The 12,142-nt window shown below is 43.1% G+C and overlaps 1 protein-coding gene across 1 annotated transcript in view; it reads left to right on the top strand.

Moving 5' to 3' along the window:
* The window catches only part of SLC36A1 (solute carrier family 36 member 1), a gene marked incomplete at its 3' end in the record, with an annotated part of 41,273 nt that overhangs the window by 18,633 nt on the left and 10,498 nt on the right, over positions 1 to 12,142 (top strand). The window contains exons 6-9 of the mRNA XM_080804647.1: positions 1,696 to 1,780; positions 2,170 to 2,388; positions 6,602 to 6,700; positions 9,494 to 9,660. Of these exons, the coding sequence (XP_080660773.1) occupies positions 1,696 to 1,780; positions 2,170 to 2,388; positions 6,602 to 6,700; positions 9,494 to 9,660 (570 nt within the window). The remainder of the gene's footprint in view (positions 1 to 1,695; positions 1,781 to 2,169; positions 2,389 to 6,601; positions 6,701 to 9,493; positions 9,661 to 12,142) is intronic.

Raw genomic sequence — 12,142 nt, 5'->3', positions numbered from 1 at the left:
AGTGCACAGGATGGCTGCTTTAAGGGCAGGACACTGGGCAGGAGAAGGAAGACTTCAAGGAAGAGATGAGCTGAGCTAGAACCAATGGTTTATTGGGGAAAGACACATTTCAAGAGGTGGGGGGTGTTTGGAAATTTCTCCTTATGGCAACTTTTCATATGCCTAGAGGGAAATATTCTAACTTTTGTTTCCTGTTTGAAGAAATGATATGTGTATAGATAGAGAATTGATATCATCAGGGGCCAAATCCTTTTCTTTTAAAATGTATTTATTTATTTGAGAGAGAGGTAGAAAGAGTGCACTTGTGTGCATGAGGGTGGGCAGAGGGAGAGAAAGGATCTCAAGGAGACTCCCTGCTGAGCACAGAGCACATTGCAGGCCTCCATCTTAGGACCCTGAGATCATGACCTGAGCGGAAATCAAGAGTCAGATGCTAACCGACTGAGCCACCCAGGTACCCCTCTATTCTTTTTAAATTGAACTACATGAAAGCTCTGTTCTCCAGGAAAACTCCTTCTTGTGGTCATTGGGAGGCTTTTATAGTTCACCCTATAAACCTATGATGCAGGTTTATTTAGTTATTCTTTTAGCAGGATCATTCCCTGGGACTGGGAGAAGCCATAGTGCCAAGTGGCCACCATTGGTTGGCTGGTCGGTTGTTGACTGATTGTTTCTTCCCTCCCTCCCTCCTTTCCATCATTTTTCTCTTTTCTCCTATCTTCCCCTCTGTTTTTCTCTCTTTCTCCCCAACTCTCACCTCTCTTTCCCCCTCGTTCTTCCTTCCTTCCTTATTCCCTGACTTCCTTTCTTTAATGAAGTTAGTTTGTGTTCATGGTAAAAAAAAAAATTTTTTTTTTGAGCAAGATAGGCATTCATAAAGTGAAAAATGAAAGTATATCCTGGTCATAGTTAAATGGGTATACTTCTGGAATTTTCTGTATGTATACAAACATACACATGTTCTTAATGTCTTTTTACACAAATTGACCATACTTTGCATACTATTTGGAAATTTTTTTTTTCTGTTAAAGGCCCTAGACATATCTGTATCAGCACATATAGATTTAATTCTTTTAATTCTTTTTCCCTGCTGTGTACTACTCCATTTAAGAAGGGTCTGCCATTTAATCATTTTCCTTTTGATGACCCTTCAGGTTGTCACCAGCTGTTGTTGTAATAGTGCTTCCACCAGCAGTCTGTTCTGGTACATCTCTTCCTGTGTATTTATGTGACAGTAGGTTGGTTCTTGGATCCAAGTTATAAAAAGAGATCGTGAAGGTCTACTTCCTAGGCTTCATTCTGAGGGCTCCTCTAGCTTCAGAACAAACAGTGTGAAGTGGCATAGGCCTGCCGTGGGGAGGGAGAAGTCAATTGACTGGTCTGTGGTCCTGGTGTATGTGCTCCACTCTGGCCATTCTGATCTCGGGATTGCCTGACCCCATACAGCATTCTACACAACACACAGGAAAGGGACCTCAGTCACCACACAGATAGGACCTTCTTCACCTTCCTCCAGAGCTCCAGACTGGTGGCAGCTAGCACAATTTCTCCTTTTATCAGGACACACTCATCCTTCTCACCTGGTGGGAAGTGTCTGTGATGACCTGGGGAAAAGCAGTGTTCAAACACCTTTCCCTCTGGGGATCTTGCTTTTAATCCTCCTGATCTTTGTATTCTTCCCTTCCCCATCTGCAGGCACATTGTGGACTTCTTCCTGATTGTCACGCAGCTAGGATTCTGCTGTGTCTATTTTGTCTTTCTGGCTGACAACTTTAAACAGGTAGGGTTCTGGTTTAAAAAAAAAAAAAGTGACAAAAGATGAGTGGACTTTTAGTTTAGGATTCATTGTAAGCCAGTTTGGGTCAACAAAAAAATTAAGATTTTTAAAATCTTACATAGAATAGCATCTTTTGTTTAATTTCATCTAAAGACCTAGGGCATTGAGAAACTTCAAGATACCTTGTCTGTCCTCTTGTCTTTAGTTAAGATACGATCAAACCAGCTGAAACAGTTGGGTTGCTGATGACAACTGTGAAGATCTTGGAAGATGGTTCTGTAGGGCCTTGTTCACATACGGAGCCTTCAGTTAGGAGCCCCTTTGGGTGGGAGGTCCACTGGCCTTTGCCATTTGAGAGGCCTTTTCTGATGCATTTCTCTCCCTCAATTTAGGTGATAGAAGCAGCCAATGGGACCACCAACAACTGCCATAACAATGAGACAGTAATTCTGACGCCCACCATGGACTCGCGACTCTACATGCTCTCCTTCTTGCCCTTCTTGGTGCTGCTGGTTTTTGTCAGGAACCTCCGAGCCCTGTCCATCTTCTCTCTGTTGGCCAACATCACCATGCTGGTTAGCCTGGTTATGCTCTACCAGTTCATTGTCCAGGTAAGACAGCCAAGGCTCTCCCTCTGCCTATTATATTATCAAAGAAGCAAACAAAACAAGTAAGTGGAACATAAATAAGGATATGTTACTTATGTATGGTGTATTTTGATTAGGGGTTCTCAACTTTGGCACTAGTGACATTTTGGGCGAGATAATTTGTTGTCACGGAGGGGGCTATGCTGTGCAACATGGGATGTTTAGCAGCATTCCTGGTTTCTGCCTACTAGGTGCCAGTAGTAGCTGTGCACAACTTATGACAAACAAAAATGTACCCAGACACTGAAAAATGTGCTGAGGGGGTGGGGACAGTGGTATGTGTGCGTGTGTGCAAAATCATCCCCATTGAGATCCCTGGCTTAGACTTTTTTCCAAATGGGTAATTAATACGTGAATCATTGTATAATGGGAAAATAGAAAAATACTAAGGTGAAAGCAAAAATCGACTTTTCTAACTTAATATTTAGATAAAATAATTGCTTACCACTCCTGTTATTTATTTATTCATCAAAATTATAAATCCAGTGATTATCCACCTCCCTTACATAGCCCATGTGGGCAGGTGTGTAGGTAGTACAAGAGAGGACATATGTATGTTGATGGGTAGAAGACCAGGCTGAGAAAAATGTGCCCTCAAACACTGTGGCTCTTTATGGATGAGACAGTGCATTTTTCCAAGACTGGAGAAAAGGAAAAGAGTGAAAGCCAGTGAATAAAAGCATAACTTTAAAAAAGGTATTGATACTCAGTTCCCTAAAGAACTCATCAGTACATATTCATTAAAATGCAGGCAATACAAGTGTTGAAAACCACATGTCTACCCTGGAGTCTGTTTCTCTCAGGGACTCACTCTGTGTGATTGGTCTGTCTCTGTCTAGGTCTTATGGATGTATCTACATACATATATTAGTATGTAAAGAAATATATAAAACAAAAGTGTGTCTTGTTTTGTTTTTAACATAGTTTTAAACATTATTAGGTGTAGTATTCATCTACCTTGCCTTTTTTTTTTCCTTGACAGTGTCTCAAGGAGCCTTCCATGCTGATACACATAGTTTTACCTCATTCTTTTTCATTGCTACATAGTATTTCAGAGAATAGATGTGCCATAGTTTATTGAACCAGTCCCCAGTCACTGGACTGTCAGGTCATTTATAATTTTTAGTGTTATTTTAGTATTATGACAGTGAGTATTCTTAGGCCTTCCTTTTTGTAGACATGTATAAATACTTCTCCAAGGTATTTGTTCAGAGGTATAACTGCTACAGAATGTGCCCTTTTGAATTTTTATATTGCTCTGTTGCTTTTTCCAAAAGCTATTTACCAATTTCATATAGACTTCCTTCCATAGTGTGTAAGTAGCCAACCCTAGATGTATCAATCTTTTTAATTTCGGTCAGTCTGACAGGTGAGTAATGACTCATTTTCACACGGTCTGGTTAACAGTGACCCGATCACTCACTGATACGGTTTCTAGGAAAATAGTGCGTTGTAAAACAGCATTTCCTACACTGAGGATATGACATAATGAATTTAGATTAACACTGTACTCAGTGTGCATTTACTGGTTTTCCCTGTCTTAGGAAGTCAGATGGGTGGCAGATAACTGACTCTTCTGTGGAACTGGTTTTTAACAACAAAATAAACTGCTGTCTGTGACCTGTTTTTTTAATGGGAATAGAAGGAGGGCCCATAAACGCATGATTGACCATTTCCAGAGGGTTTCCTTCTCTACCTCTGGCAAATTAAGTTAAAACAAGAAAGGGTAAATAAATGCATGATTTAACTTTGTAATTAGAGATCTCAATCAGTGCCTGGGACACACCGCAGTGGACATTGAAGTGAGCGAGCCCGGCTCACACAGACGCACACACATGCTGTGTTTAGTTTGAAAGCACTGCAGGTCGTTGGACTGTGGTGGTTGCCATGAACAGAGGGCCGGAATGGGAATGTGGGTTCCAACAGTGTCTCAGTCCCAGGGGAAGGCAGTGTCTGTTCAGAGCATTATCTGGGTGTCGTGCAACTGGCACGAGCAGACGAGGCAGCCCTGCTGATTTCTTGAGAGCCATTATGAGCCGGCCTCTGGGCTCAGCCAGGAGCCGTGTGTGAGATCACACGGTGCTCTCTGCTCTGGGGGCACCTGGGGAAGATGGTAGGTTGGCTGTGCATTGAGCAGCTTCTTTTTGTTGTGCTGTGTAGGTGTGTAGGTGCGTAGTTATGTAAGATGCTCCCTTTGGGTCACTTTTGTTGCTGATGCTGCTGTTACTGCTGTCTTGTCTTGGCATCTTTTCCCACTGTCGGTGTTTCTGAATTTTTTCCCAGTCCTGAGCATGTGTGTGACCGGTGCTCTTGCTCTTGCTCACGCCAGCCCAGGAAGCTGACTGAGGCCTTCCACCTGTGCTGGTTTCCCCATATCCTCATCACCGGGACTGACAGGTGGCACCCAGAGGAGGCTCCCAATAAATGTATTTATCACTGCATTTCCTTAATTCTGAGATGCAGTTTTTTCACAGTTACAATGTTTCCGAAATAGAAGTACATCTTGCAACCCTTATGCACATTAACAGCATTTTCTCAAAAGGCTATTATCACTGAAATTGATAGTATCATAGAACTGAGGGGACAATATGTTGATAGCAAGCTGACTTTAATGTGTTTCTTTACACATTAAACTTTTTTCACTTAATGGGCTGGACTTTAAGTCAGTAGCATTCATTAAGTATGTAGAATTGTAAATTCCTTCTGCTGGCCTCAGTCACACAAGTATCCCCAGACATGGATTCTGAAATTCCCTCTCTGATACCTCAGCTAGATCTGATGAATGAACATCCACTAACCAACAGATTGTTCCTGTTTCCAAGAACTTAAGTTGTCCTGTGATTCAGGAATAATTACAGGGCAATTGCACTCTTTGTCTCATTGTAGAGCAAAGCTGTTTCTTAGTCTGTCTTCATTCCAGATACTGAAATACTTCTTATAAAGAGATCTTTATTAGCAGGGGCTCGCGGGGGGGGGGAGGGAAAGGATTTTTTAAAATTATTCATATTTTAGGGAGACTATAGTATATTTGCTTTGAAAACTTTCAAGGAGAAGCCTATTACAGAGATTATTATTAGATCTTTTGTTCACTGATACTATTCTGTTATACTGTTAGAGCGTGCCCCAGGTTTATCTAAATGCCTCTATAGTTAAGTCAATTTTAAAACGTTGTAAAGGCAGTTTTCAAATCAATTGTTATTTTAGCATAAGTGGTGTATGCTCATGGTTGAAAAAGCCACTTTCTGAAAGTCCGGAAGCTTCTGTCCCATGCTGAGTCCTGTTCCTTTGATGCTACCCATTACTGGGGGCTATTGTTCGGTGCGAGCCAGGGAGGATTCCGTGTGTGCACCTCTTTGCTTGTGAATCTTTACATTGTACCTGCAGTCAACAATTGCCTTGATTTTTATTTGCCTCTATTTTTAAATGGTTTTTTTTTTTTTTTGCTATTTTGTCCTTTAATGTTCTAGTACTCCTGTCATGTGTTTTTTAATAAAAATTTTCAAGTGTCCAAACTCATTCACAATTAAGAGAAGGAAGGAAGGAAGGAAAGAAGGAAAGAAAACAGAGAAAAAAAGGAAAAGAGCCCTTTTAAAAATCTTCCACCTTTCCTTCCAGCTTTATCTGTGCAGAGTGTTTATATAGTTGTATTATAGTACATATGTACATTTAAAAGTTAATGTTGTAGTATTTCATAAGCAGTCTTTCATTTGATTCTTAGTTATCTCAATTTTTATTTTTAAAATAGTGCATAATATTCTGTGGTAGGTTGCTGTGCAGTAAGCTAACTTATTTAACTTGTTTGGGAATATTTAGGATGTTTTTAATTACTATTAAATAACTTGGCTCTAATTTTTTTCTATTTTGATTTTTTTTTCCTACTCGGATTAAATTTCTGGGAATTGGATTACCTAATGAAAGAATGTAACTTATTTTGTGCAAGCTGAAACATTTGAGTTTTTTAATAGTACACTGGGCTATAGTCTTTCCCCAAAGCAGGTAGGGTTTTCTCAACCTAAAGGGAAAAAAATACAAAAGCTAAATGTCCCCCAAATCATCTCTCAGATGTCAGACTTTCTCCTTTCACAGGATCTTGGATTTAGGAAAAGGTGTGACCTCTCTGATGTTGGAGTTCAAATCTCGAATCTGTGTGTAACCTTCACTTTGTTTTCTCTTTCAGAATATCCCAGACCCCAGCCGCCTTCCCTTGGTGGCACCCTGGAAGACCTACCCTCTGTTCTTTGGCACAGCCATTTTTGCTTTTGAGGGCATTGGGATGGTAAGAGTTGCACTGAGATGATCTGTTGCTCTTGGTGTCCTTGAGGTCTGCTTGACGGAAGGCTGAGGAAATGTTATTAGAAATTATCTTCTGAAACTTATTGGCCAGTTAATGGACAGCAGTTCAGGGATTCCACAGGAATTTCCTAGCTGTAACTTTTGAAAATAAATTGTATGTGATTTAAGAACTTTCACATTCAAACCCCCTGTGTTGCACAGCCATCCCTGTGTGTGTAGTAAGCAGTAATACATGGCAATTGGGAATGCAGGGTCTGGAGTCAGACTGACTTGGGGTGAGTCCCTGGCTCTGCCAAGGAGTGCTATGTGACCTTTATAAGGATGTAACTTCTCTGAGCCTTCATTGTTTGCTTCTGAAAAGTGAACTTAATGATTAGTAATTGTTAGGATTAAATAAGATACGTATGAAGTGCTTTGCGTAGTCCCTGACATGTAGTAAGCATTCAGTGATTTTTATTTCTATTAGTAATACTGTTGATTTTGGGGCACCTGGGTGACTCAGTGGGTTAAAGCCTCTGCCTTTGGCTTAGGTCATGATCCCAGGGTCCTGGGATCGAGCCCTGCATCGGGCTCTCCGCTCAGCAGGCAGGCTGCTTCCACCTCTCTCTCTGTGCCTGCCTCTCTGCCTACTTGTGATTTCTGCCTGTCAAATAAATAGATAAAATCTTGAAAAAAATACTATTGATTTTATTATTAAATCAGTAAACACACAAATTATCACTCTGTCCTGGAACATTGATGTGCCGTATTTTTTTGCGTGTAGATAAATAACCTTAGCCTTTACTCCTGGCTTAGCTTCCCCCATCATTGCTGTGATTTCACCCAATTCTTCTCCTTAAGGAGAGGAATCTGCCACTCAGTTGTACCTAATTTGATTTTCATTTATATTTTTCATAGTAAAGGTCCAGAAGTCTTCTTTGAAGAAAATTATTGGTTCTGCTGGCCAAGAGCTTAGGAAAAGGAAAGATACTTTTCGTTTCATAGAATCTTTTTATCCTCTTTCAATTTCTCTATCACTTTGTATACCTTTAAGGAAATCTAGAAGCTGAACAGATTTTTTTTTTTTTTGTCAAAATACTAAGAAATTGCCCTGGTGGTATTGATGGAATGGGTTAAGTCTCTAACATCATAGGGGAAGCTTTCTAAGTGATGAGTGTGTAAGTTGTTGTCCTGAGTTTTAACACATTTCCCTTTGCTCTTTCTTGGGGGTTTTTAGTGCCCAGGAAGAATGTCTCCCCTTGATTCACAAACACAAATGTTTCCCTGCTGCGGGGGTTGAGGCCTGAAATAGCCCATATTGCAGCAGTGAAAAAGAGGCCCCACGTACATGGGACTGGAAAGAAGAGATTGAGTCAAGTTTGGGAAGCTGTCCGGAGACCCTGGGTTCTTAAGGAGCATTGTACTGAAGAGATCAGTTTTCCCTAACAGCGCAGCACAGAAGTTGCTCTTTGCATCATTTCATCAGCCAAGGCTTAGAAATGGAGTCGTTCTATAATCATCATTACCTGTTACTTCAAGATTTCTCTATGTTTTCTATTTTTATAAGGGAGAAAACACTGCTGTTTTGACTCTTAGTTTGGACTTTGAGGGCAGTTATGTGTGTCCAGTAAAAGGCTCCTTCTTGCCGTTTGTTCATTCTGCTCTCTCTGTGTTTGTGCCACTGGCCCAGGCCTGGCAGATGTGGAGATGGGGTGCCTTCCCTCTGGCTCTCTAGACTCTCCATAAAAGGTAATGGAAGGAAAGTGAACGGTTTCTAATTAGATGTGGATCAACCACAGCTTGAGACCCCTGAGCTGGGGAGAGGGTGCGGTGCTGAGGCCCGGTTGGAAGTGCGGAGCCGTGGCCTGGAGCTGCAGCACCGGCCCTACAGCAGGCCTGCGGCATTTGCCAGGGTGCGTCTGGCACAGACCCACTCTGCCTCATGGCCGCAGGTGTTCGAGGAAAAAGAGTGTCATGACAAGATGAGAAATGTTTTGTGAGGCAGCTAGACATTGCCCTGCGTTGCTTTTCCTTGTCAGCCATGCCAGATGCGGTTGATAGCAGGTTGTGAAGCTTGTCAGTCACAACTTCTGTGTTCCCGGTTCTAAAGGAATGAGTCTTCAAAGGGACCTTTGATTTGCTTTGGAATGTCCTCTGCTGTGAGGGGGAGGGCAGCAAGGTCAGTGGTTTGGAATAGAAATCTGGAAAGTGGATTTTCTTGTACATTTTGTGAGCCTGAGTCTCTACATCCTCTAACTTGCGACACCCTCAGCACCCCCATTTCTTTAACTCAGAGGTTTAACATGTCACTGCTGGCATCTGTCCTTTTGGAGGTATGGAAACAGTTTCTAGACATTAGAGTGGCAGTTTCCCCTGACCTACGTTTTGCATTCTTTGGACTGGTTGGCAGAGCTGTGATCTCAGACAAGGTCTGTTCTCCATTGTGCTGGGTGGGCATGATGCAGCTGCCGTGTGGCTGTGCCAAGGGGCAGAGAGCACCCCCAGCCCATGGGGACCCTGGAGCAGGAGGAGTTCAGAGCACCGGCCTGGGTAGGAGTCCTGGGGCCCAGTCCTACCTGCCCTTGCCCTCGGGACTTCCCTCTTCCCCACGGGAAGCAGGGTATCTCCTCCAGCTCTGAGGAAATAACTTGCCTTTATTTATCTGTCTTGTAAAGATATATGTGCTTTGGGGGAATCCTGAGGATAAAGCATTCTTTTTCTGAGGAGATTGTAATTTATTTTGGCCATTAATGTTACTTTTTCCTGTGTTTTCTCTTCTCTCTCACTACTGTCATAGGTTCTGCCCCTTGAAAACAAAATGAAGGATCCCCAGAAATTTCCACTCATCCTGTATGTGGGAATGGCCATCATCACTGCCCTCTACATCAGTCTGGGGTGTCTGGGGTACCTGCAATTTGGAGCTAATATCCAAGGGAGCATAACCCTCAACCTACCCAATTGCTGGTATGTGGGGGAGGATGGAAGCCTGGGAACACTGGGTGTTTTTGTTGTTGTTGTTGTTTTTTAATTAATGGGTCAGAATATGGATTTTCCTCTACTTATACCTTAAATCAGCTCACTTCACTTGAGCCCACTGCTGTCACCCCTACCCCCACCCCCAGGCCAGCACCATCCCTTCTTGGCTGCCCACTGAGATCTTTTGACCATCCACTCTCTCATTCTTGCTCCTCCAGACCTGTTCTCGCATTACCTGTATCTCAGACTCAAGTCAGCTGTGCATCCCCTTGTTGAGAGCCCTGAGGGACTTTCCTTTGCTCCTCTGGTAGAGGCGAAACCTTTAAGGTACCTATCAGTCCCATTCCGTCCCTAGCCCTACCTGCACCTCACTCCTACCTGGCCACGAAGACTTAGTCTAGGAGTCTTTTTTTTTTTTTTTTTAAACCTTTTTCTGCTGTCTTACCCACAAATTCCCATCTAGGTCAGATACCCCTTCTCTTCTTGTGGGATCCCATTGAGACCCTAGCCTAAGTCTTATTCCATAGTACTGTAATGGTCCATTTACCCTGTCATCACCCTGCACAGTAAGCTCTGGGAGGGCAGGGATCCAGTGCACCCCAGCATGTGGCACAGTGCCTGGCACATGGCTATCACCCAGGGGATGACTTTTGAATGAAAAGGAGGACTAAACATCTGAGCATCTTATGAATAAGGAGATATTCTTAGGAGGCAGCTGGCATTTAGAGGACAGAGGCGGTCTGCCATGTCCAGCTCTGTGGCCTTGGGCACGTCACAGCTGCTTACTGCCTCAGCTCCCACTTCTGGGAACTGGGAATAGTCATTTCTTCCTGCCGGGATTGTCACGAAGACCAAATGCTATGCATGAGAAAGCACTTTTTAATACTTTTCTAGTGCTTTCAGAAGGAGGACACTGCCCTAAGCTTTCTTCTTTGTTTAGAGGAGGAATTCCTGTGGAGGTGTACACCAAATGGATTGGTTATAGGTGACTGATACGCCCTTCCTCCCTGAAAATCTGAGCCTGGAAGGGCCAAGTATCCCATCAGTTCACCTTAAACATTCCAAATGGGGAGAGAGGAGAGCTAATTGGCTAGGCTCTCAGCTTCTGCTGTGCCTCTCCCATGGCTGTCACTGGCTTGATGTGCAAGTGGAGGCCTGTCACCATGGATGAGGGCTTGTGGGGAGTCCTTCTGTATCTCACTTTTCTTAGCTCTTGGTTACTGTGTTGCAGGGCAACACTGAGACATACTGAAATGCTATCTAAAAAGGTAGCTGTCAGAGCATGTGGGTAGCTCAGCTGGTTGAACACCTGCCTTTAGCTCAGGTCATGATCTCAGTGTCCTGGGACTGAGCCCTGGGACAGGTTCCCTGCTCAGTGGGGAGTCTGCTTCTCCCTCTCCTTCTGCCCCTCCCTACCACTCATGCGTTCTCTCTCTCAAATAAAAAAATCCTTTAAGAAAAATAAAAAGGTAGCTGTCACAGGGTGTGTCTGAAGCAATAGTTCTCTGGAAGGTTAGAATTTCGTTGTGGAGGGCCACCGAGCAGACATCGAGAAGCTTGTTGAGTGCCCTGGGGATCAGAAGGACCTTTCAGGTTGGCCTGGTTGACCTGCCTGTGCATGTTTTTAGAGCGCCAGTCAGACGTTGTGCAAGGACAGGTAAAGAAAATTGAGAAAAACATTTATTCAGCAGTGCCGCTGGTGTTTAGCACAGGACACCGTAACCAGCAGGGGTCTGGGGACAAGATCTGTGGGGTGGCCAGCCAAGTGGTAGCCTTGCAATGGGCTCTTGTTTTCAGAAAGTCTTTCTCTTTCACACTGATGCCTGCTTTTAAATTTCCAAATGTTCCTGTCCTTTCAAGAGCCAGGTGGTGGCTTGGCATAACTGAAGATAAATGGATCAACAGGAACAGAAGCAGCCCACATAATCCAAAGCCATAGATAAGCACCTGTCTTCTTTCCTCTGATACTCCGAACCCAGCAACTCTAATCTTTCCGCCTCCACTCGGGTGCAATTTATTTAGCCATCCCTGCAGGTGACTATCTTGCTTCCAGACTTCCCGGCACTCCAGAAGGCTTTGGTGTTGTACTGAGTTTAATTATAGAGCCACCAGCTGATTTTTCCAAAGCCTTTTTATTATCTATTCTGGGAGCAAGTAAGACCTTTTGTCAAACTCAGCCTCTCCCAGGGTGTTCTCCTGTTTATAGCATAAGAACATCTTCTAGGTATTAAGTTCAACCACAGACTATACACAATATAATTACCACTTTTAAATAGATTTCTGATGAGGTGGGGGAGGCCTATATTCTTTGCTGTCTAATGCATGAGGGTCCTGTTTGAAGTGGAGCTTTGGTAAGGGGCAGAGTGGCTTTCCCTTTTAATGATCATGTCAGATCCATTAGTACTTACGGATCAGATGTTTAAAAATATTTTATGTATTTATTTGACAGAGACACAGCAAGAGAGGGAAC

Source organism: Martes martes (genome assembly GCF_963455335.1).
Source record: "Martes martes genome assembly, chromosome: 5".
NCBI classification, from domain to species: Eukaryota; Metazoa; Chordata; class Mammalia; order Carnivora; family Mustelidae; genus Martes; species Martes martes.
The sequence above is the reverse complement of the archived record's forward strand: the minus strand, read 5'-3'. Positions and strand labels throughout refer to the sequence as shown.